This window comes from Myxocyprinus asiaticus, chromosome 22, assembly GCF_019703515.2.
Source record: "Myxocyprinus asiaticus isolate MX2 ecotype Aquarium Trade chromosome 22, UBuf_Myxa_2, whole genome shotgun sequence".
Classification (NCBI taxonomy): Eukaryota; Metazoa; Chordata; class Actinopteri; order Cypriniformes; family Catostomidae; genus Myxocyprinus; species Myxocyprinus asiaticus.
The window spans coordinates 3833344-3858534 of NC_059365.1; the positions used below are offsets into that span (position 1 = coordinate 3833344).

The window sequence follows — 25191 nt, forward strand, 5'->3', positions numbered from 1 at the left end:
AGGAACTGATAGTTCGCTCACTTTTTATCTGCGCCAGAACATGTAAACGTTATCGTATTCCTGCAGGCCTGTTCTGTTTCTGATTTTGAGTCTGTCCGTGTCTCTCTTTCATAACCGTGCACAATAAACAGTCACCAATAGCTATTAATTTCACACATTTTATAGTGACAGAGGCACAAAAGACTATATTACACTAAGGAATAATAATAAAGTTGGATTGCTGACTTTGAAAACAGAGCTTTATTGCCTGCATAACAAAAGGGAGGAAAACACAAACTGTGAAAGAATAATATCTGTCAAAAAAAAAAAAAAGATTGAGGGGAAAGTATTGAGTTTTATGGTCTTTTTTATTGACACAATTGAACACTTTAAATACTGTAGAAAATAGTCTCATCATAGTAAATAGTAAAACTGTTTCACAGTGCAAAATACAAAAATACAGCATATGACTGATTCAGTAGTTATTGCAGACCAGTATACAAACGGCTAATTTCCATAAAAACCATCTTCAGTGAGGTGGAAAACCTCTACTGATATGCAAGTGTACATTTATTAGAAAAATAGATATTGGTGGTATTCCTTCAGCAAAATAATGTCTCAAAAGCAAACAGTTTGTGTAGTTTAATTAAATGAGCAGCAAATTGATCAGAATAACACTAATATCTTACAAGTTATATCTCTAATAACTAACAACCGTTCATAACAGGTTTTTAAGCAACACTTAAATAATCATATCATCATGTTTTACAGATCATAACAAAAGCCTATGTAGTGTTTTTTTCTGTTACAGCATAATTTACTGTAAAGCTCTTTTGAAACGATGTGTGTTGTGAAAAGCGCTATAAAAATACAAATTACTTGACGACTTGTTAAATAGTGCTTACATGGGCTCTGTTCCAAACCCAAGCGAGCCGCCTACCAAGACAGCATTTCTAGGCATCATGGGTGCAAACTTCTTGCAACAAAACAATGCTGCTTTAAGAGATATCTCATTTTAGCCTAATGCTAAGACAGCATCGCATGTGTCCTTTATGGGGAAGGCAAAATGTTGTAGGAAGTGACGATTATTGAAATTATAGACTAAAAATAGTTTCAATTCAATTGAAAATGGAGTATTTCACCCAATATTTGTGTGGTTTTTTAGTGCTTATTAGAGTATCCGTTAGTCATTAGCTTAGCATTATGCTAGCGTCAGACTCTATTGGAATTAATGGGTGGCTAATGAATTTAGTTACTTATGAAGTTTCATTTTGGTTAGGATGCTGACTTAGAAGGTAGTTGCCAAAGTAGAGAGTAGCAAGGCAGCTCACGAGGGTTCAGAAAAAGCTGTGTTGTTTTTAAATATGTTGTACAATTAGGTAGAAGGACTTAATGCTAGGGTTAAAAACGTACTGTATCTCTCTCTCTTTGTTTACGTACAATAACTCTCTATTTCTCTCTCAAACTGTTGGTTGAGTATCACACCCCAAAAACTCCACCCGCAGGGCGATGTCATTGACCCAGCCTTTTGGGTGAATCCGTATAAAGCGGGTGAACAGGGGAGGATCAAACTCGTTCAGCACTTCCTCGTCAGGTTCTCCGTTTCCTTCAAAGATCTAGAATATAAAATCACATGAACATGAATGCAGGATTTCTGTGTTACAAAATGTACATCTATAATCCATATCTCAATCCATATTATCCTGTCACCTGTACAGAATTTGCTGCGTTCATTTGAGGGCAGAATTACAGTAATTACATGTTGTAAAAACTGTTAACGTCTTTGTCAAACGTACAAGTTGTAAACAAATTATTTCATGAACTGCTGCACAATCACAGTCAAGCCAATATCAAAGATATTTGATGTTTAGTATACAGTTATGAGGAGCGGGATTTTGGACCAATGAGAGTTACCCAATGTTACGTTGCAGAGATAGAATCCAAGCGATCAACAAAATGTCCTGTCGCTCTTCATGGCTGGTTAAAACTAATAAATCTGATTTACATGGAAGAGCTTTTATTGTTAATTGTTTTCAAACGCTTTTATTGCTGGTCGCTTTATTGTGTCACATCCGGTTTGGACGCGGTGTAAAATAAATAAAATAAATACTAGGGCTGTCAATCGATTTACATGATATGCCGATTAATTAATTAAATTAATCACAATTAATTGCATATTTAAATATCTGCTTCACGTCTGGGTCCTGATCACCCTGTCGGGATTTATTGTGCGATAACTGTACATTATCCTGACCCATTTATAATTATTTAAATATAACTATTCTAATTCATATAATTAAAATGACATTATTGAGACAGACGAGTAAAAAATTGTTAAGACAAAACAAAAAGCGGCTTTAGAATTTCCATATTTTTTTATTTTTATTTTTATTTTTCTCCCAATTTTTTGGGAAATGGCCAATTCCCAATGTGCTTTTAAGTCCTTGTGGTCACGTAGTGATTAGTCTCAGTCCGGGTGGCGGAGGATGAATCCCAGCTGTCTCCGCGTCTGAGATCGTCAACCCGCGCATCTTATCACGTGGCTTGTTGAGCGTGTTGCCACAGAGGCTTCATGCCACCCACCGTGGCATCCACGCTCAACTCACCACGCGCCCCACCGAGAACGAACCACATTATAGCGATCACGAGGTTACCCCATGTGTCTCTACCCTCCCTAGCAACCGGGCCAATTTGGTTGCTTAGGAGACCTGGCTGGAGTCACTCATCACGCCCTGGGATTCGAACTAGCGAACTCCAGGGGTGGTAGCCAGCGTCTTTACCACTGAGCTACCCAGGCCCCCTATTTCCATATTATTGAACATAAGCCAATCATTGGCCTATAATCCACAGCATTCCTTTTTGCAAACTGAATTCGTCTATCCGTCCAAGATAGACTTATTATAAGGGGTTTTCTAAGGATGCTTCAATGCACACCTGCGTCAGATGGACGTATTTGGAGTGTTTCACTTTGGTTGCGTTGCATCATAAACATGTTTTTAGCTCGCTGTGTCAAGTTAAACATAGTTTGAAACTAACAAAAACAGGTCTTGAGATCCCTGCATTTGGAATTGCGCTTCATCGAGATGTGTTTGAACGCAAGAATGTGTTCTCATCTTGTGTTATCGCTAGCGTCAAGCAAGAGTTTGGTTTGTTCTCTGTACAGCTGCACGTTGCCTTTACAGCTGGAGTTCCGCTTACTGCCCCCTGCTGAAAACAGGTGGTATTTCAAGCTTGAATTGCTCTGATGATAGGAATATTCCTTATTATGGTCCGGTGACATGATTAATTACATTTATTATTTTTTTTATATAATTAATCACACTGAATTAAAGAGTTAAACTGACAGCCATAATACATACACATTAATCCACAAAATTGAAAACACACCTTCTCTTGATCTGTGTCTTTTTCCTTCACACTGGTCCATATGTGGCCATTGTTGCTTACGGAGACGGTAAATTCAGTGACCATTATCTGTTTGAGTACAGATCGAGCGCCCTGCGTCACTACACCTGTCACTCGCTTCATAGAAATAAAGTCCACCTGTAACCACTCATAAGGGTTACTGGTCTGCAGAGAGAGAGAGAGGGAGAGAGAGAGAATTTACAATGATGAATTTTACAATTTCAATATCTTTGCAATGGGGCTTTTCACACCTATAAAAACTTGCAACACCCAGGAAGGAATCTACACAACCCCAAAGAAACTACACAACCCAAGAGAAAGATTAAATGTTTTATAATGTTGTACTCAAGCTAGAAATACAAGGTGTATCATCAACTTTAAGCACTTCTCAAAAGTAAAGTTTGAATGTCTTAAAACATTTTTTACACTCAAAATGTCCAACAGTGTATGTTCATGCATCACAGAGGATTTATGTACAAAATTTTATTTTATTTTTTTATTTTTATTTTTTTTTGAAAGTCATGAAAATTCCCACCACAGTGTCATTTCCAATGTATTGTGTTTAATAGAATTCTATGGTGGAAATTACGCTGATGGAAATTGATATTTTAACGTTTTTTAAATAGCTAACTCCTTTGTCTTTCTAAGGCTAATTTTATAGCTAACATTTTATGTATCCTAAATAAACACACTTTTGGTGTAATTTAGCAAAAGTACAGCTTGATTGGAAATGATGCCCAATAAAATTATTCTGCTCACAAGTGATATTTTCTTCATACTTCATCTCAAGCATGCTCTTCACTGAAAATATTTTCCGACTTGGTGAACAAGTACACTAACTTTTGAAAAAACTAGGGACAAAATTGTGCGACAGTCGTAATTTTTGAAGAATTGATAGAAATTATTTTCACATAATAAATATTGAAATGGTTTATTTTTATTTCACTCTTTGTTTAGATTATCAGAGTTTTTAATATGTAATAATTAGTATTTCTATAATGGATTTTCATAGTTTAATATTGAATGTCTAGGTCCGCGACAAGGCTAAAAAAGTACAAATCTGTACATAAAAGCATTTGAAAAGTACCAAAAATAAACAGTGAAGGCCTGGTAAAACATTTCCAAGTCAGTTTTAATGTGACCTTCAAATAAAAAAATTTAAAAAAAATTAAAAAAACCAGCTCAAAATACATTTACATTTGTACATGAAAGTGCCCAAAATCACCCAAAAACAGAAAAACAAACAAACACATATTATGTTGTTTTTTTGAGATGATAATTTTAGTATTTTGTAAAACTTTGTGACTGGTACTTTTTGTGTGAATGGAGTGACAGTCTATTAATTTCAGAGCTGCAGTTTTCTCCAAGTGTAAATGAGTTAAGTTAGTATGCAGAACAGAATTATTTGTGGATCTGAGCTGCTCTCTAAATCACTTTAAATGACTCATAAATCTGCTGCACTGACAGCGCTTGCTCTCTGTGTGCAATCTCACTTGAGGAGGAAATAAACAGAGCGATAACTAAAAATAAAGAGAGTGAGACAATAAAGTGATCGTCTCACTTACACACAGACAGACAAGTTAGAGGAAACACTTTCACAATGGGGCTAGAAAACACAAATAGAGTAGAGAGAAGACTATAAATCAACCTCAAGTCTAGAAGAAAAATGTGTAGTAATTGGATCTATGAATATGGATGATGGTATGAAATGGAGGAAAGGATGGGGGGATGAATGATAGATAGATGGCTGGAAGGATAGATTGATAAAGAGGTTAACTACGGTAATATAACACCTCCTACCTTGGGCCTCCATGCATTTGCACGCCCTTTCTGGTGGAGTCGGGCAAGGTCTGGACTCCACGAGAGTAACCACTTGTTCAGGAACGATGATGCGCTGATACTACTGCTGGGAATCCACCCGCGCTGCATTCCCAATGGCAAAGAACAACCTGACGAACACAAACGTGCATACTCAAATTACTCTAAAAGTTATTGATGTACTGTGAATATACAGCAATGCCTCATTATTGACATCTTATTCAGCTCTTTCTGGAAAGACATCTGAAACTTTCTACCCCAACTTTCCTTTCATAATGAAGCCCGTGAAGCCGTTATTGATCTGCCACCAAATACTACAAGGAAGGAGTGCGCCAAGGGAGAGTGTGTCAACAAAGAAAAAATGGAGATGTAAAGAATACGAAGCTTTAGTGAAAGTTGGAGGTGAATTCTCATCTCTTTGAAGGTACAGTATGATGACAGGCAGTCGAATAAAAACCAAAACCATCCAAAGCTTTCCTATTTCCACATTTAAATGCTTACATCCTAATACAAAAAAAAAAAAAATGTACTATTTAAAGTGAGTTCACCCAAAAATGAAAATTCTCTGATAATTTACTCACCTTCATGCCATCCCAGATGTATGACTTTCTTCTGCTGAACAAAAATAAAGATTTTTAGAAGAATATTTTTTAGCTCTGTAGGTCCATACAATGCAAACGGATGGTGACCAGAACTTTGAAGGTCCAAAAAGCACATAAAGGCAGCATAAAAGTATGGAGTCCATATGACTCCATTGGTTAAATCCATGTATTCTGAAGCGATGCAATTGCTTTGGGTGAGAAACAGACCATTATTTAAATCCTTCTTTATTATAAATCTCCACTTTCACCTACACTTTCAGAATGTGAAAGTGAAAGTGGAGATTTGTAGTAAAAAAGGACTTAAATACTGATCTGTATCTCACCCACACCTATCATATCACTTCAGAAGACATGGATTTAACCAATGGAATCTTATGGATTACTTTTATGCTGCCTTTATGTGCTTTTTGGACCTTCAAAGTTCTGGCCACCAATCACTTGCATTGAAAGGACCTACAGAGCTGAGATATTCTTCTAAAAATCTTTGTGTTCAGCAGAAGAAAGTCATACACATATGGGATGGCATGAGGGTGAGTAAATGATGAGATAATTTGTTTTTGTTTTTTTTTGGTTGAACTATCCCTTTAAAAAGACCATCAAAGTCTTTTCATACTGTAACAATAATAATGACAGTCCCATTATTCACTTGTTTCCTAGTCGATGCATTGTTTGTGTGAAAACATCTTCTATTTTTACTCTGTCTTCCTCCTCTTCTCCATCATTAGACAATACTATCATGACAATGTGTGCATGTCTGTATTCACTCACTATTTAGGTCACACCCCAGCAGTTCGATCCTCAGGGTGGGCTGTTTTGGAAAGGTCAGAGGGTGAATCCGGATATAACGTCCCACAATGGGCGGAGAAAACAAATTTTCTTTAATTTTGGTAGCGTCCATGTTTCCATTGAAGGTCTGATGTCAAATAAACAAGAAAACCATTCAGCAACATGTCAGGGATGAATAATACTCAAATTATGAAGGATATAAAAATAGTATACATTTCTCAACTCAAAGCAGAACTATTTCAGTGGAATGATTAAATGTGTAAGTTTCATGGTTTGTGATGGTTTAAGGAAGTTTGGGGCTGTCTATGTGTTTTCAGTGGTGTTCAGAGCTGCTCCTGTATACTTCTGTATGCTTATTACATTCTCAGTTATTTTGGTTGTTAGTCCCTTTTACAGCCTGATCTCATGAAAATTACAAGACCGTGGCAACATTTTTCCAAAACGAAATTACGTGCTTCATTACACGTTTGGCTGCAGTTTCCCAATGAAATGTCCAGCAGGGGGCGCCAAAAGCGAGTGAAATGGCGTCGTAATCAGACGAGGTTTTTAAGGTGAATGTTAGGCCCCGTTTCCACCTGGTATTAAGATGTGTTTTCGGAGATCCGATCACATGTGGTCAGGTGAGACACATGGCCACTTACACCCGGTCATTTAAATGTGTCTCCTGTGACCACTTGTGTTCGGATTTGGAGGGGAGGGTCTCTGTTTCATGACGACATATCTCAATCACTATGTCAGCGTGTTACTGCATGATATTAAAGCACAACAAAGTCAGAAAAGACATAGAAAGCGCAAAAAACAGCTCACTGTTTCTCCCAGATTCGGTTGAAAGCACAAACGCAACACTTCAAGCAGAATTATCCGTTATTTTAGTGGATTACCTGTATTAAAGGAGCTTGGTGTTCGTGCTTGTCATCAGTGTTGATCTCAGACACACTAAAGAAGATCCGTGAAGCTCTCGTGATTGTGTGTGTATTTGCTTTTTTTTTTCTCCCCTTTTCGCCACAATTTTGAATGCCCAATTCCCAATGCGCTCTAAGTCCTCGTGGTGGCGTAGTGACTCGCCTCAATCCGGGTGGCGGAGGACGAATCTCAGTTGCCTCCGCGTCTGCGACCGTCAATCCGCGCATCATATCATGTGGCTTGTTGAGCTTGTTACCGTGGAGACATAGCGTGTGGAGGCTTCACGCTATTCTTCGCGGCATCCACGCACAACTCACCACGCGCCCCACCGAGAGCGAGAACCACATTATAGCGACCACGAAGAGGTTACTCCATGTGACTCTACCCTCCTTAGCAACTGGGCCAATTTGGTTGCTTAGGAGACCTGGCTGGAGTCACTCAGCACACCCTAGATTCGAACTTGTGACTCCAGGGGTGGTGTGCCAGATCGGACGGTTATTTCTTTTTAAAGCCACTCATAAATGGCAAAGTTTAAACTCTTGTTTTAGCGCAGTGGTTGATTGACAGGTGAGAGGTGGTGCTTCACTGCTGCCGGGATGCACACAGGTGCCGGGATGCATTACATACCTCAAATGTGATGTGGCCACATGCGTTTTTGACCACATTCATATGTGGTTTCTGTGATCTGATCACAAAACATTTTAGACCCCATTTTAACCTGTATTTAGGGCTGACCACATGTGATCGGATCACCAGAAACGGGGTCTCTGATGGAGGTTTTAATGACTAAAACGTACCTCCCTAACCTAAAACTTTGACCTAAACCTAACTGATAGTGTCCTTAAAGGAAATGCCACATCGAAAGCACACTTTCTGAAGCAACCACGTCATTTTGTGTCGTTTCTATGGCACTTTCAGCTCACGTGTCAGTTTGTGTGTTTGGCTGGGCTTGAGCCTCGGTCCTCCGAGTCCAAAGTCCAACACTATTTCAGGTGAGCTACTGCGCAAGCTTTTCATGTTGGAATAAGTGTGTTAATGTAATACAAACATTAAAGTGTGTCGTTTTTCAAATGATGCATTATAGTAAAAGTGTTTCGATATCATATCAGCAGTGTGTAAGTAATAGAGCAAAAAATAAGTGTTTATGAAGTCATAATCAGCCGTGGAACTTGTGATTTGTGTGAATGTGAATTAAACACTGTTGTAGCTCCTAGGAAACTGCAAATGTAGAAGACGGCACATAAAAGTCAAATTGCAAAAACGTTCATTCTATAAGAGTAGGATGCCCTTTCAAAAGGGGCGTATCATGGAAAACAGAAGCTTTCTTGCTCCTTTGCAATAGTTTTGGCATAATACTATGTAGACATACTCTAACTTTCACAACGCAAAACGTCCTCCCCGGTGCACTCTGAAACTAAACTGCAAAAAAAACAGTTTGTTCAGTATCAGATATTGTCATTTTCACATCACAACCACGAGCTCATTAACATATGACAGGTCACATTTACGCATCAGCACCTATTCAAAAACATTGGTGGAGCCGGTGTTACTCATTTCACATGCAAAGATGTTAGCTAATCATAACAGAGGTCTATTACATGCCTTAAAGGTACAGTAGCAAAACCAGCCTGGTGGAAAATGGTCTAAAATGGACTAAATTGTTTTCGAGAAACATAAATAACAACAAATGTGTAGAATATGTCCTTTTAGTGAACACTTAGTGAAATGTTGATACTGACGTAATTCGATTTGGTGCTGTTTCCTCTGTAGGTGGTCCAGTTCTCCTTGTCTTTGCTGTAACTGATGCTGTACAATACAGTGAAGGACTCACTCAAACCCATTGAGGTCTTCGCACCTTGAGTCTGAATCCCATGAAGGATCATGGGCTTTAAGAGATCCACCTTACACATAAAAAACGAAGATAGAAGAATTGTCAGGGATAATGTACAGTCAGCAAGTCTTCCCTATGCTCCCTGTCTCTCAGACAGTATCACACAGACATTGATATTGGAGCAAAGGTTAACAAAGTTTACTATGAAATACTATTTATAGTATTTCAAAACTATTTCTTGCTTACAGTGAAAGAAAAATGTGCCGTGACTGGCTAAGGAGTCACTGTTGTCCACATAACATTCTGATATACATTATGAGCAACAGATATCTCATAGCGGTTTTATGATGTTATTCTTAACCATAAAAATGCAGTTGAATCATCGTGGTCCATGACTGAGAAAACTTTTCCTTTGAACTGTTTTACCTGGAGCCAAGAGTTTGTGCTGACGCCCATCCAGGCATTAACAGATCCCGATAACTCCAGTCGAGCTAAACTGGGCTTCCAGTCCCCTTGAAGAGAAATGGGATTTTAGCATTTATATAAATGTGGAATTATTTGTAATTAACAATTTTAGGGTGATTCTTTAATTAGACTGCTTCAGAATTAAAGCTGAAGTGTGTAACTTTTTCGGTTGCAAACTAATAGTTGTCTCTGCATATTAGTAAGCCATTCATAGGTTCATTTTCTCAAAAACTGTAAACACTAGGGGGCCTGGGTATCTCAGCGAGTTTTGACGCTGACTACCACCCCTGGAGTCGCGAGTTCGAATCCAGGGCATGCTGAGTGACTCCAGCCAGGTCTCCTAAGGAACCAAATTGGCCCGGTTGCTAGGGTGGGTAGAGTCACATGGGGTAACCTCCTCGTGGTCACTATAATGTGGTTCTCGTTCTCGGTGGGGCGCGTGGCGAGTTGCGCATGGATGCCGAGGAGAATAGCGTGACGCCTCCACACGCGCTAGGTCTCCGCAGTAGCGCTCAACAAGCCACGTGATAAGATGCGCGGATTGACGGTGTCAGATGCGGAGGTAACTGAGATTCGTCCTCCTCCACCCGGATTGAGGCGAGTCACTACACCACCACGAGGACTTAGAGCGCACTGGGAATTGGGCATTCCAAACTGGGGAGAAAAACTGTAAACACTGTGTCTTTGTGGCGCTTTAAAGATTCCTCTGTTTGTTTTGAGTGACCCGTCCAGCCTGACACAACAACAGTGATTCAACCAATGGAGAAAGCTGTTTGAAAACAATGTTTATTTTTGCAATTCCGTTCGGTGGTGCAGAACTAAGACACTTCAGCTTTAAAATGTTCAAATACTAACCGAATTGGTAAAGACACCTTATAAATCTACACTGTAAAAAATATCCGTAATTTTAACAGTAAAAGAATGTAAAAATGCTAGTAAAAAACTTTAGTTGGTTAATGGGTAGTTACCTTAACATATACGGTTAAAAATTATAATATAGTCAACAAGACAATACATGTATTTTTACGGTAAAATATTGTTTTTTTTAGATGTAAAAAGTCAAGATTTTACCATTTAATTAACAGTAAATATTTATATTATGTTTAAAAATTACAATAAAAACAATAATCAGGTGTTCTTAAAATTTCATGCGTGACCCATCACATTTCATTATATTTTTGGGAATAGTTATGTTTCTTCTTATTTTTAATATCAGCTATGTAGGGTGTTTTGGTTTATATTTTATGTAGTGTAGTTAATGTTTATTGAATTATTTTAATTTCACGTGTTAATCTGATGGTGTTTTGTGTTTGTGTCTCTACATGTGTATTAATTATAAGTCACACTTGATGAACTTTAAGTCGTCATGTGGTCTTTTGTAGTTACTGGTGATTAAAAATACATTTTAAAGTTAAAAGCAGACTTTTATAGATCCAGAAAGTTAGTATATCAAGTTTATATCATTTAATTATATAAACGGTAGTGAACTGTAAAATATATAGGCATCAAAATTACATCCGGTAAAGCCTGAAACATGGTCACCGTATAATGAAGTAAAACTTATACAATTCATCGCATTTATAAACTTATCTAAAATGCTTGCCGTGATGGTGATGACAGCATTATTGGCGACAGTGATTGAATGTTATGAAAAAAATTAAACAAATTGTATACAAAAATACCAAAATAACTGAAAATGTCCCTGATTTAACACTTTTTATTAATTTATTATAGAGAAAGTTAAAAAGTCTAAGTAGGGGAAAGTCAAACAAGAAATCGAGTAATTAAAGGTGCTGTAAGTGATTTTAGCTGTTCCAGAATTTCCCCAAGCTGAGCTGTTTAGCCACGCCCCCTTTTTCCAAAACCCTGTACACCAAAGATACCAAATGAGCTTTATTGAGACCGACAGGAGCAGAAATGGTTTTCAAAAACAACAGCAGCAAAATAGCGCCCTCAACTGACAACTGTTATGAGCAATATGGCATAAAAATGGCATTAAGCCTCAATAATTTGCTGCAACTACAGTACTATGAGAACGTGCAAAATGATTGACAGGCAGAAAGCGTCACCGTCCACAGCCCGCAGACACATTTATGTTCGCTGTTGGTGAGATATCTCAGGACACTTATTTCATTCATATCTGTCAGTGAATGTTAGCATTTCTTGCATACATTCCATGAAAAAAATTTGTTTGCTTACAACACCTTTAAAGAGACTCAATATAAAAAATGTTTAAAGCATTTATAATCTATCCTTTAAAACTAGAAAGACTGTTTTCTTTAATATATATATATATATATATATATATATTCAGAAAAGTTCACTCCTTATTGAAGAATCACCCATAACTGTCTCATCCAATAGACAGATTATAGACAGATACAAAAGTATTTCTTTGTGGTGTTTTTACGTTGCATTTTTTGGTCTTACCATATTGATCAGAAGCTGTTATTTGATTATTGCTAATCCATCCTGATTGCATTCCTAACGGCTGAACACAACCTGTAAAAAAAAAAATCTGTTAGTTTCAGGTGTCCATTAAAGGAACAGTTCACCCCAAAATGAAAATTATTTTTCATTTACTCACCCTCATGCCATCCCAGATGTGTTTGACTTTCTTTCTTCTGCTGAACACAGATGAAGATTTTTAGAATATGTGAGGCTTTGTAGGTCCATACAATGCATGTGAATGGTGGCCAAAACTTTGAAGGTCCAAAAAGCATAAAAAAGCAGCATAGAAGTAATCCATATGACTCCTGTGGTTTAATCCATATCTTCAGAAGCGATATAATAGGTGTGGGCAAGAAACAGATCAATATTTAAGTCTTAAACCAGTCTTCTGGATTCATTTTATGCTGCCTTTATGTGCTTTTTGGATCTTCAAAGTTCTGGCAACCATTCACTTGCATTGTATGGACCTACAGAGCTGAGATATTCTTCTAAAAATCTTTGTTTGTGTTCATCAGAAGTAAGTCATTCACATCTGAGATGGCATGAGAGTGAGTAAATGATGAGAGAATTTTCATTTTGGGGTGAACAATCCCTTTAACTATTCAGGGGTATCCATGAAAATCTCCGGTAGAGGAAGAGAGACCCTGTTTTAAGCACTTACGAGGGTCATAGACCAATAGTTTGGCTCTCATGCCAGCCAGCTGATGTTCTCCTATAGTGCACTCTATTAACCAGGTGCCCACTATGGCTGGCCTTATCTCCACGGTCACAAACACACCTGGAGAACAATTGAAGATGACTGAATTAATTAAAATGATAATAATAATAATAATTTCCAAAATTAAAAGAGAAAATAAGATAATACATTTTTAAATCAATTAAGATCATATTGACATTATTTTAATTAAAATTAAGAACCCCTCATCTCATTACTGTATTAAAAAATAAAAATTATATATTATATATTTTTTTATGATAAAATTACTAAATAATATATTATATAAATTACATATATAAAAAATTATATATTAAATATTTTTTTATTTAAAAAGATAAAATATCTTAATGATCCTTATTAAGGTTTCATTACCTTTCTGTAAACAATTATTTTATTTTTTTCCCCTTTTCCTTTTGGGTGACTGAGGTTACTCAGGCATGTTTTCGTGAGATTCACCCACTGAGGCAATATTAAATATGTAGTCTTAGATGTAATGTGAGAGAACATATTTGTGAATGTCTCTCCAATGCTGATGTCTGTATCTGTGGGCAGTGATCTGTACCACTCTCTCTCTCTCACACACACACACACACACACACACACACACACACACATGCAAAGTAATAAGGATATGTGTATTTTACCAGGATAGAGATTGAAGATTCCCATGCGGTGTTCCTGGTCTTTTCCGACACTGAACGGCAGTCCGTGGAAGTGTACAGCATGAAACTCGCCTTGGCTCCCAACGTTGAGGAGATGCCAGCGAGCCGTCTGATACTGTTTAACCATCAGGCCAGGAAGAGTCTCTGCCACATAGCCGTTAATCGCTGCATGTGAAAAGTAACAATAAAATACAACATGACACAATAAATATGGCTCTTACAAGATATCCTAATGTACGGTATCTCACAATGCATGTCTCATGTTCAGTCGTGTTTACAAAAACATTTTTTTAGATTTAGTAAAAACTGCATTAGCAAATTAGCAAAACTGGCACAACAAGTTACATCCTTAACATCCTGTTTGCAATATTAAAGGAATATTCCGGGTTCAATACAAGTTAAGCTCAATCGACAGCGTTTTTGGCAAATTACCACAAAAAATATTTCCGACTCGTCCCTCGTTTATTTAAACATCGCGATTACAGTGAGGCATTTACAATGGAAGTGAATGGGGCCAGCCAATAAGAATTAATATACACATCGTTTCAAAAGTATAGCTACAAGATGTAAACATTAAATGTGTTAACATGATTTTAGTGTGATAAAATCGCTTTATCATGACAACAAAGTTCTAATACTGGATATAACTTTATACTGATAAAGTTAGCCATTTTTTTCACACTAAAATCATGTTAACACTTATAATGTTTACATTTTGTGGATATACTTTTGTGTGTATTTTAATGTATATGGACTGGCCCCATTCACTTCCATTGTAAGTGCCTTACAGTAACCACAATTTTTTCCGATAAATAAATGTGAAAATATTTGTTGCGGTAATCAATATTATGCCACAAATGCTGTTGATAGAGCTTAACTAACTATTGAACCCAGAACATTCCTTTAATATTGAGTGTCAAGTATTCTACTTAAGAAAAGCACAGAAGTGTTTGACATTTAGAGACAAATGTTATTCAGCTCTAACATTACACAGCTGACGTAATCTTTTGCTGTGTTCACAGCGTGTCGGAATAACTATAATAATTTAGAGTTTCTAAATAGCAAAATAATTTATTTTAATAATTAGTTAATAATAATTAGGTGATGGAAACTTCTCGTTATTTTAGTAATTCAGACTCAAAATAAATGTAGCATTAATCACAGATTTTGTCGTAATGTACCAGCAAACTTGTTGCTAATCTCAAACCACGGATCATCTACTTTGACTTGGCAGGGTGGGGTGCAAAACTTCCTGATGTTGTAGTCCAGGTACCAACTCTTCCTTTCATCAAAGGTGGTGAAGAGAAGGAAGAAATCCATCATTTCAGGCTGAAGTAACACATGTGGATGGAGGGTACCGGGACGACATATCAGCATAGGACCGATGAGACCAGAGTTTGTGTCCTTCTCCTGGTGGAAAAATGAGGAATGCATAAAAAGCTCAATTATTGCCCAATTTAAAATTCTTATTGTATTGTGCCAACCTGTTATAGTTTAGTCTACAAAAAATGTATGGTGAGACTTGACTTTCTTTTTTTATTTAATTCTGCCTTGTTAGTCTATTATTTTAGATTGATTACTGTGTTGCACTTTACAAAAAGATAAAGATTTACCATGTTGACATTGGAGTAGTAGGCTCCAGCCTTACAGTCAAACTCTGATGCTGAAGGACCTTGTCGTTTGGAAATTCTCCAGTTATACACTCTCTCCTCCCCCGGTGGGACTGGATCACCTGGTACCTCACCCTTGTAGCTTTCTGGGCCCATTCCAGGAGCAAAACTGCCCTGGGTCTTATCATACACCCCATGCAAGTGGAAGGAGTATGGTCTGGATGCCAGGTTTTTGAAAACCACCTTGTGGGAAAAGCCAATGGGAGAATTAGTTTGTGCCATTGAGATACTGAAAATGCTAAGACTGAACTAATACATTAAAGAGCTGTAAATGGTTGCCTCGAGTGAAGAAACTCACAGTAAGGACATCGTTAATCTCTGCCTTCAACACAGGACCCATAATGCCGAGATACTCGTCCAGTTCCCCGCGTTTGATTGGATACTTGAAGTCTCTGTCCTGATAGGCTTTGAAAACCACTTTCCTATAGGTTGGGAAAAATTTCCTCATTCCTCTGCGCATCTCCCTGTGGACACACCAAATATTCAGTACAATTTGTCTAGATACTTTCAAACTTTGAGCTGGCCCTTAACACTGGTTTCAGGCTTCAGTTGACAAGCAATATTTACAAAAAAAAAAAAAAAGACCTAAAAGTGTGAATCTCACGAAAACATGTCCGGATAATATTTCACCCTCAAAATAAAAAATAATAATGATAAAAATGTAATCACAATTATGCACACTTACTGTAATACAGTAATCATCCAGTCCGGACACAATGAATATCTTTTATTAAAATCAGCAATGTATTTATTATAAATTATATATTATTATGAATGATTATTACATATATTATAAATTAAAATTATAAATAATAGTAAAAATATATCTATTGCTATTTACATATTTAAATAATATGTTAAAATAATAATATATTATTTTAATTACAATTAAGCACACCTACTGTAATACAGTAATAAGAATCATAAATAAACATAATATTTATAAATAACCATTTATAATAAATTATATATTATTATAAATTATTATTACACATTTATTTTATAAATTATAAATAATAATAAAATATAACCATAACTATCTATATATTTAAATATAATAATAATAATAATAATAATATACTGTATTATTTTAATCACAATTAAGCACACCTTCTGTAATACAGTAATGAGAATCATCCTGTCCAGACACAATGAATGTCTTTTATTAAAATCAGCATAAATAACAATTTATTTATAATAAATTATGTATTATTATAAATGATTATTAGATATCTTTATATTATAAATTAAAATGATAATGAAAAATAAATGTAGTGTTATTTACATATTTAAATAATATAATAATACATTCTAACTTATAGTTGATTTCATAATAACTTATTTATTATAATTAGAATGATAAATTATTATAATTTTAATTGTTTTAAACATTATAATATTTTATTTTTTGCATAGGTAATGAGACTGAAATATTTTCTCATAGTAATGAAAACTGGGTGTGTAGGCGTTGCTCAATTTTCATGAAATAATTTACATTTACGCATTTGGTAGACTTTAAAAATATAATTTGATCTTTAATTCTTTTAATTTTGGGGTGAAATATGACTTTGCCATGTTCTTGACAGGCTTTGTGAGATACACTCAAATAAAAACTGGCTTGTTTGGTTTTAGAATTGCCCATTTTCAGAATGCTTCTGTGTATTGTTACCCTGGTTTAATGAGCTGAGCTGGTTTAGTAATCCCATAATCCCACATGATTTCCTCTGCTGCGATGTAATAACTTCGGAACTGTGACCTTGTGGATCCGATGTCGAAATTGTCATCAGAAAGGTGATCCATACCGACAACACTTCTCTCATTACCATAATCATCATAGTCATTTGTCAATGATTTGCCATGTGTCTGATTATATGAGGAACTGGAAATGGGATCCATAACTTCAAAGTCTGGTCGGAACTTCTTTGGATCTTTATAATTATAGCTAAGTGGATTCAAATTTGCTTCCATCTTTTCCATCTTTACATCAGAACTTCCAGAGTCTACTAGAACTTCATTGTTGCTAAGTACTTTAGTAACTTTCACATCCACTTTGTTTTCCTTGGTGACACTAAACGTCTCCCTTCGATTTCTTACTTTCAAATCAGTCTGCTTCTCTGTTATGACCCCTGACCCATCACGAGAATCACGTAAAAGTTGACTGACGTTATTTGACATGTTTTTATCTCTCAGAAAGACTTTCCTAAATAGGTCATTTGTTGTGTTAGAGATTGGATTTGTTTTATTGCGTTTATCTGCATCCGACTCTTGGTCTCTTTCTGCTTTGTCTGTCGTGATGTTTGTAATGTTTAATTTTCGACGTTTGTCTGTTATTTTGTCTGTTTCCATGTGTTCCGTGGTACTTATTTTACTTGTAAGGTCAGTCTCAGGAACAATTAGATTAAGTAACTCAGGCTTTCTTCTGTAAGCCCCAGAGATGAATTGGGACCTTCTCTGACGTTCCAAAGACTTTCCGTCCATTTCCCTGTCCAGTTGATCCAAAATATCCTGTGGAATACCGCCCTGTGATAATGCATCCAGATCATTTTCCCGCTTCACCAGAATATATCTTATCTCACACACAGGGGTTCTGTTTTGTCTCTCATTGTCTGAGGTACTGCTGATGTTGACCTGTCCAATTGCAGAATCCGTCAACGTCCTGTTCCTGCAAACACGAATTGCTATAGCGGGGTTCTTTTCCTTTGTGCCTCGTGGAATTGGGAAGTTCTTATCGATTAAATCCATGAAATCATAATCGTAATCGTCACTGTCCACTATAGGGTGAACTCTTTCACAGTTAACAACAGTGTAGCGAACACTCATGCCTCGCTTTTTCAGGGAGGGGTCAAATGGGCTGACCTCCCATTCACCTGCAAGTACAAAGATCAGACTTAATGACCTCTTCTCTGTCGTTTGTCAATTCTGCCTACCATTTTAGATTAAAACAGTCAATGAGGTCAATATCTTGACCTCTGACATTACCTAGCATCTCCACTTCTGTGGTCACTGTGTCTCCGGTCATTGGGAAGAGAGTCAGGACAGTGCCGTATTTTTTATCCCTCTCAAATGTGTTGCCTGTGAAGTACACTGACAGGAAGTTGCTTTGAATGCCTATGCTGGCGACATGCCAGAGTATGACATCCCCAACACACATCCTAAACTGTAGCTGGTTGAACATGAAGCCGTTAACAGCTGTAGTGAGAGAGACAGTGAAGAAGACAAACGGAGAGATTACATTTCATTATTTCAAAATGGATCTTAGTTTTTGTATTCAACAGCTACTTAGTAGAATAAACCAAACTGCCCAAAACAACCCTAATTTTACTATCATTTGAATCTAGAAACGCACTGTGCATGACATTGGAATTGTAGAACTCTGGGTTGTTGCGGTCAATCTTGGCTGGATCTTCACTGTTTCTTTTAATGTTCTCTTCGAAGTACCAGCTTCTGTTTTCATCAAACACTGTAAACAGCAGTTTCTTCTCTTTATCTGAAGTCAACTGTGGAGACATTACAAACATTTAGTTGCCTATCCAACCATCCATCCATCTATCCAATCTATCAATCATCCTTCCATCGATCCATCCATCCATCCACTGCTCAATTCATTCAGCCATCCATTAATTATCCATCCATTGAGCTTTCTATCAATCAATCTGTCTATTCACAATCCATTGTGCAATCTATCAATCATCCATTCATCACTCAGATAATCCATCAATTCGTCAATCAATTCATCCCTCAATCTATTCATCATCCTCCCATCCATCTAACCATCCCTCGCTCAATCCATCCATCCATTCATCACTCAATTAATCCATTAATCCATCCATCACTCACTTCATCCATCATCCATCTATCCATCCAACTCTAAAATCATCCATCCATCGCTAAATTGATTCCATCCATCCAACCAATTCATCCATTTATCTATTAATCCACTGCTCAATCCATCCATCCATCATTGTGCAATTTATCAATCATTCCTTCATCACTCAAATCATCCATCAATTCATTCATTCATTCATCAATCCAACCATCCATCTATTATCCATCCATCTACCCATCCATCACTCAGTTGATCCATGCATCCATCGCTCAATCCATCCACCCATTCATCACTCCATTCATCGCTCAATCCATTCATTGCTCAGTCCATTCATCCATCATCACTCAATTCATCCATCCATCCATTCCTCAGTCCATCCATCCTTTGCTCAGTTAATCTATCTATCTATCTATCACTCAATCCATCCATCCATTCATCACTCAATTAATCCATCCATTGATCTATCCATCCATCGCTCAATTGATTCCATCTATCCCTCAATTCATCCATTTATCTATTAATCCACTGCTCAGTCCATCTGTCCATCCACGGATCTATCCATCCATTACTCAATTAATCTTTAATCCATCCATCGCTCAATCCATCCATCAATTCATCACTAAATTCATCCATCCATCCATCCATCGCACAATACATCCATCAATTCATCACTAAATTCATCCAACAGTACAACAATCACTCAATTCATCCATCCCTCCATCGCTGGATTCATCCATCCATGCTTCGCTCATCCATCAGTCCATCCATTCGTTGCTTAATTCATCCATTCATCCATTGATCAATTCATACATCCATTCATCACTCAACTCATCCATCAATTCGTCAATCAATTCATCCCTCAATCTATTCATCATCCTCCCATCCATCTAACCATCCCTCGCTCAATCCATCCATCCATTCATCACTCAATTAATCCATTAATCCATCCATCACTCACTTCATCCATCATCCATTGCTTAATTCATCCATTCATCCATTGATCAATTCATACATCCATTCATCACTCAACTCATCCATCCATTGCTCAATTCATACATCCAACCATCGCTCAATCCATCCATCCATTCATCCATCCATTTATCCATCCATCAGATGAACAGATTTCCATCAGAGTGTCTCCTCTCACCACTTTGCCTCTCTTGTCCAGAGACTGGTATTTGCAGACAATCAGGGGTCCCACAAGTCCAGACGCCACATCCCGAACGGGATCCACCATACTCTGGTATAAGCGAGTAAGGCATCTTGGGTCAGATTCAGTGGGTCCATCTTCTGCTGTGAGCTTCCAGATGTACATCATGATCTCCCCTGGAGGAACGGCCAAAGAACGGAGATCTACCTGCTTGTCTTCAACCCATAAAAAAGAAAGTGTAAAGAGTTAATTTGATTATGAGTTATTTTGATTAAAAGTCAAATTGCTTCCAGTTGACTAGAATAACTTGTTTATTTTGTGATAATGACTGACTGACTGTCCACTATTCCTTACGCATCATCTCAAAGCACATGAAATGTAATGCCTCAGTACCTTTTTCTGTTTTCTTCACAGGCTGAACACTGGTCAGACCATTTGGATAAATGTTAAATGGTCGACTGGCCTTATTTTTAAAAACGATCTGATGGAGAAAAACAAAGGAGCGAATATCAGAAAATCAACAGTTTATAAAAATGTATAACTCATACTTAACAGTTTAATTGTCTTAATTCTACAATTCTTACCTGAAACTTATCTCCCACCTCCCCTCTTAGCTCTGGGCCAATCAGCATTCGGCCGGTGGTCTTCTTCTCAGTGAAGGTCTTGTCTGTGTACTCCACAAATGCCACCTTCTTATACACCCCACCCAAACGCTGAGGACCTTTCCTGAACCACTCAGAAGATGATGCAGATGATGATGAAGGCCTGAAACATTAAATTTAATCTCAATCAGGTTCAATCAGTTTCACATTTATAAAGCTCAGGATGTGCTCACAGTCTTACCGGTCACCGATCTGAGATGAGTAGTCCCAGTCCATCTCCTCTGCACTGATGTAGTGGATCCAGATTTTGGGTCGCCCCTTGGCGCTGGAGCGGAGCACTGATACAGGACCTCCTGGCATGAGGATGATGCTAGAGAACATGTTGTCTTCATTATCCTCCTCATCGCCATCAGAACCTTTGACGGTTCGTTTTTCAGGGCTTGGGGCCACCACAGGTTCATGGCAGTTTTCAACAGTGAAGAATGCATTCATACCAGCTGTAGAGAGAATTTAATGGAACATTGGAGAAATATAGAAAGAAAACCATTTTATAGAGATGTCTGTTAGAGGTGTAAAGTACACAAGTACCTTACCTTGTTACTATATTTTAAGCATTAAAGGAATGTTCCAGGTTCAATACAAGTTAAAAACATTAAAATACACACTGTTTCAAAAGCAGTCAAACATAGTCAAAGTATAGTCAGAGAAGCTTTTTGCCTCTTTTATTAGCATTAGACTCAAACATCACCCACATGAGCACCATGGCTCAAGTGTGCCAGAAACGCCTGCTCTAGTCATTTCACTACGGCTCCAGTGGTTTATTTTATCTTACACAGTATCAATGAAGCATTGATGACAATCTTTCAGATTTAAATATGAAACTGTTGATGTGTTTTTGAGGCAGATTCACACCTGTCTGATGCGAGTGGATCTTACAAGAGATCAGAAATCTTCCAGCAGCAGACGGCTTCATCAGGGCTGTAGTAAAGGTCATTGGGGTCATCTCCACAGTGACCCTTAAATGGTCCATTATCTTTAGGGTGTGACCTTCAAACTGGATACTGTGGATCTCTGGGGTGGAGCCGAGACCAATAAGATGCCATGACACCACAGAGCTCTTTTGACACACGGTTAAACCTGAAATAATAGCAAGAACAGAGTAAAATATGGCTGAATACATTAAGGAATATACAAGAAGCACAATACGTTAAATACAAAATACAATACAAAATGCAGGTCACACCTGGTAGGGTTGAGTTGATGTATCCATTAATGGTGTGGTACTGGGTCGGGCTGAATGTTTTCTTTGGTTTGTCTGATTGGCCCACCACCCGATACCAGCTCTTATTTTCATCAAAGACAGCAAATAGCAGAATGAACTCCGGAACCTTCCGCTGTCTCTCCTCAGTCAGAGCATCTGAGAGAGGTCAAATGTAACTAGATAAGTACATTTTGTCAAAACACATTTGATGTTGGCTTGGCAAAGCCTTGTTTAAAATATTTGTTAAAGTTTGAAGTTTAAATGTTATACAGGCCTTACAGACACACAGAAAGTCAGACAGTGCGTTGCTAAGTGGTTGCTAGGCATTGCCAGACTTTTCTGGCTGGTTGCTAGTTATTGCTTTGCTGTTCTAGCTAATTGTTAGTGTGTTTTGATTGGATGCTAGGCAGCCTGTTCTTGTTGGTTGCTAGGTGTTAAGCTGATATAGCTATGTGCTAGTGTGTATTGGTTGGTTTCTAGGTGTTGCTAGGCTGTTTTAGCTAATTACTAGGCTGTTCTGGCTGGTAGCTATGTGTTGCTAGGCTGTTCTAGCTGGTTTCTAGAGTGCTTTGGTTGGTTGCTAGGCATTGCTAGGCTGTTCTGGTCAGTTGCTAGGTGTTGGTAGGCTGCTATAGCTAATTGCTAGGGTGTTTTGGTTGTTTGCTAGGTGTTGCTAGGCTGTTCTAGCTAATTGCTAGGGAGTTTTGGTTGGTTGCTTGGCATTGCTAGGCTGTTCTGGCCAGTTGTTAAGTGTTGCTAGGCTGTTCTAGCTGATTGCTAGGTTGCTTTGGTTGTTCGCTAGGTGTTGCTAGGCTGTTCTAGCTAATTGCTAGGGAGTTTTGGTTGGTTTCAAGGCGTTGTTAGGCTGTTCTGGCCAGTTGCTAGGTGTTGCTAGGCTGTTATAGCTAATTGCTAGGGTGTTTTGGTTGTTTGATAGGTGTTGCTAGGCTGTTCTAGCTGCTTGCTAGGGTGCTTTGGTTGGTTTCTAGGTGTTGTTAGGCTGTTCTGGCCGAGCTGATTGCTAGGGTGCTTTGGTTGGTTTCAAGGCGTTGTTAGGCTGTTCTGGCCGAGCTGATTGCTAGGGTGCTTTGGTTGGTTTCAAGGCATTGTTAGGCTGTTCTGGCCAGTTGCTAGGTGTTGCTAGGCTGTTCTAGCTACTTGCTAGGGTGTTTTGGTTGTTTGCTAGGTGTTGCTAGGCTGTTCTAGCTAATTGCTAGTGTGTTTTTAGTTGGTTGCTAGGCGTTGCAAGGCTGTTATGACCAGTTGCTAGGTGTTGCTAGGCTGTTATAGCTAATTGCTAGGGTGATTTGGTTGGTTTCTAGACGTTGTTAGGCTGTTCTGGCTGAGCTGATTGCTAGGGTGCTTTGGTTGGTTTCAAAGCATTGTTAGGCTGTTCTGGCCAGTTGCTAGGTGTTGCTAGGCTGTTCTAGCTAATTGCTAGTGTGTTTTGGTTGTTTGCTAGGTGTTGCTAGGCTGTTCTAGCTAATTGCTAGGGTGTTTTTAGTTGGTTGCTAGGCGTTGAAAGGCTGTTATGACCAGTTGCTAGGTGTTGCTAGGCTGTTATAGCTAATTGCTAGGGTGTATTGGTTGTTTACTAGATGTTGCTAGGGTGTTCTAGCTGATTGCTAGGGTGCTTTGGTTGGTTTCAAAGCATTTTTAGGCTGTTCTAGCCAGTTGCTAGGTGTTGCTAGGCTGTTATAGCTAATTGCTAGGGTGTTTTGGTAGTTTGCTAGGTGTTGCTATGCTGTTCTAGCTGATTGCTAGGGTGCTTTGGTTGGTTTCTAGGCGTTGTTAGGCTGTTCTGGCCAGTTGCTAGGTGTTGCTAGGCTGTTCTAGCTAATTGCTAGGGTGTTTTAGTTGGTTGTTAGGCATAGCTAGGCTGTTCTGACCAGTTGCTAGATGTTGTTAGGCTGTTATAGCTAATTGCTATGGTGTTTTGGTTGTTTGCTAGGCGTTGTTAGGCTGTTCTGGCCATTTGCTAGGTGTTGCTAGGCTGTTCTAGCTGATTGCTAGGGTGTTTTGGTTGGTTTCTAGGTGTTGCTAGGCTTTTCTAGCTGATTGCTAGGGTGTTTTGGATGGTTTCTAGGTGTTGCTAGGCTTTTCTAGCTGATTGCTAGGGTGTTTTGGTTGGTTTCTAGGTGTTGCTAGGCTGTTCTAGCTAATTACAAGGCTGTTCTGTCTAGTTGCTAGGGTGCTTTGGTTGGTTGCTAGGCGTTGCTAGGCTGTTATAGCTAATTGCTAGGCTGTTTTGGTTTTGGTACTAGAAGGAGGGGCATTCTCATTCTAGAGAGCATTTTATTAGACGAAAACTTGTATATGCTCCTGCAGACGAGTCAACGACCATATTTTTCCTCCAGAAGAAAAAGACTGTAAGTTATAAATGGGTATATCTGCTAAAAGTTTATTTTCTAGCATATGAATGGTCTCTAAGCTAACTATGGCTGAAATGATTAGTTGACGTTATCGACAAAATAATTGTTGACAAAAATGTTCATTGTCGAATAGTCGTTTGATCTCATTTAATGTAACATGAGATCACATTAAACTCTAATGATGATGTGTGAGAACAGCACTGCAGTTTGCGCCTGACTGAGGAGAGGAAGAATTACACAGATCACAGTCCAGATGCACACTAAACTTTCCAAACAGATTCAGGTGATCGCAAAGTATGAGGGAATAATAATGCAAAAATACAAAATACAGCAGTTGCCTCTCCGCTGAAGCAAAACTTGCGTGTCAGTGCGTCTTTAAAGGAAACACCTCACCGTTATATCTTTGCATCCTTTATTAAAGTTCAAATAATAAGGAAGCAGGTCATATAAATAACTACAAATTCCGAAACTGGCATTTCCCTGTGCGTTCAGAGCCACTTATGAGTGAAGTGTCCAGACCTAAGGAAGAGAGATAGAAACTGCACCCGGCTGATGCACACTTGGGGACGCCCATCCCTCGAGTGCCGCAGCCAGATTATAACATGATGGCTCGTGACTTATTGAATCATAATATATGTGTCACTGTGCATTTCTTATCATGAAGAAAATTGGCAATATGCAGCTTAATTA

At 38.0% G+C, this 25191-nt stretch overlaps 1 protein-coding gene across 1 annotated transcript in view; it reads right to left on the reverse strand.

The window, feature by feature from the left end:
* Positions 1-328: 328 nt before the first annotated feature.
* Positions 329-25191, reverse strand: part of f8 (coagulation factor VIII, procoagulant component) — a 29630-nt gene continuing 4767 nt past the window's right edge. Inside the window, exons 5-25 of the mRNA XM_051650533.1 lie at positions 22112-22285; positions 21781-22005; positions 21110-21365; positions 20851-21031; positions 20660-20747; positions 20264-20481; positions 18637-18787; positions 18270-18479; positions 16960-18157; positions 15589-15754; positions 15234-15473; positions 14802-15030; positions 13603-13785; positions 12902-13018; positions 12220-12291; positions 9751-9836; positions 9233-9394; positions 6573-6717; positions 5185-5333; positions 3367-3549; positions 329-1595 (exon numbers count right to left, since the gene is read on the reverse strand). Coding sequence (XP_051506493.1) covers positions 1440-1595; positions 3367-3549; positions 5185-5333; positions 6573-6717; positions 9233-9394; positions 9751-9836; positions 12220-12291; positions 12902-13018; positions 13603-13785; positions 14802-15030; positions 15234-15473; positions 15589-15754; positions 16960-18157; positions 18270-18479; positions 18637-18787; positions 20264-20481; positions 20660-20747; positions 20851-21031; positions 21110-21365; positions 21781-22005; positions 22112-22285 — 4589 coding nt within the window. The 3' untranslated portion in view covers positions 329-1439. The remainder of the gene's footprint in view (positions 1596-3366; positions 3550-5184; positions 5334-6572; positions 6718-9232; positions 9395-9750; positions 9837-12219; positions 12292-12901; positions 13019-13602; positions 13786-14801; positions 15031-15233; positions 15474-15588; positions 15755-16959; positions 18158-18269; positions 18480-18636; positions 18788-20263; positions 20482-20659; positions 20748-20850; positions 21032-21109; positions 21366-21780; positions 22006-22111; positions 22286-25191) is intronic.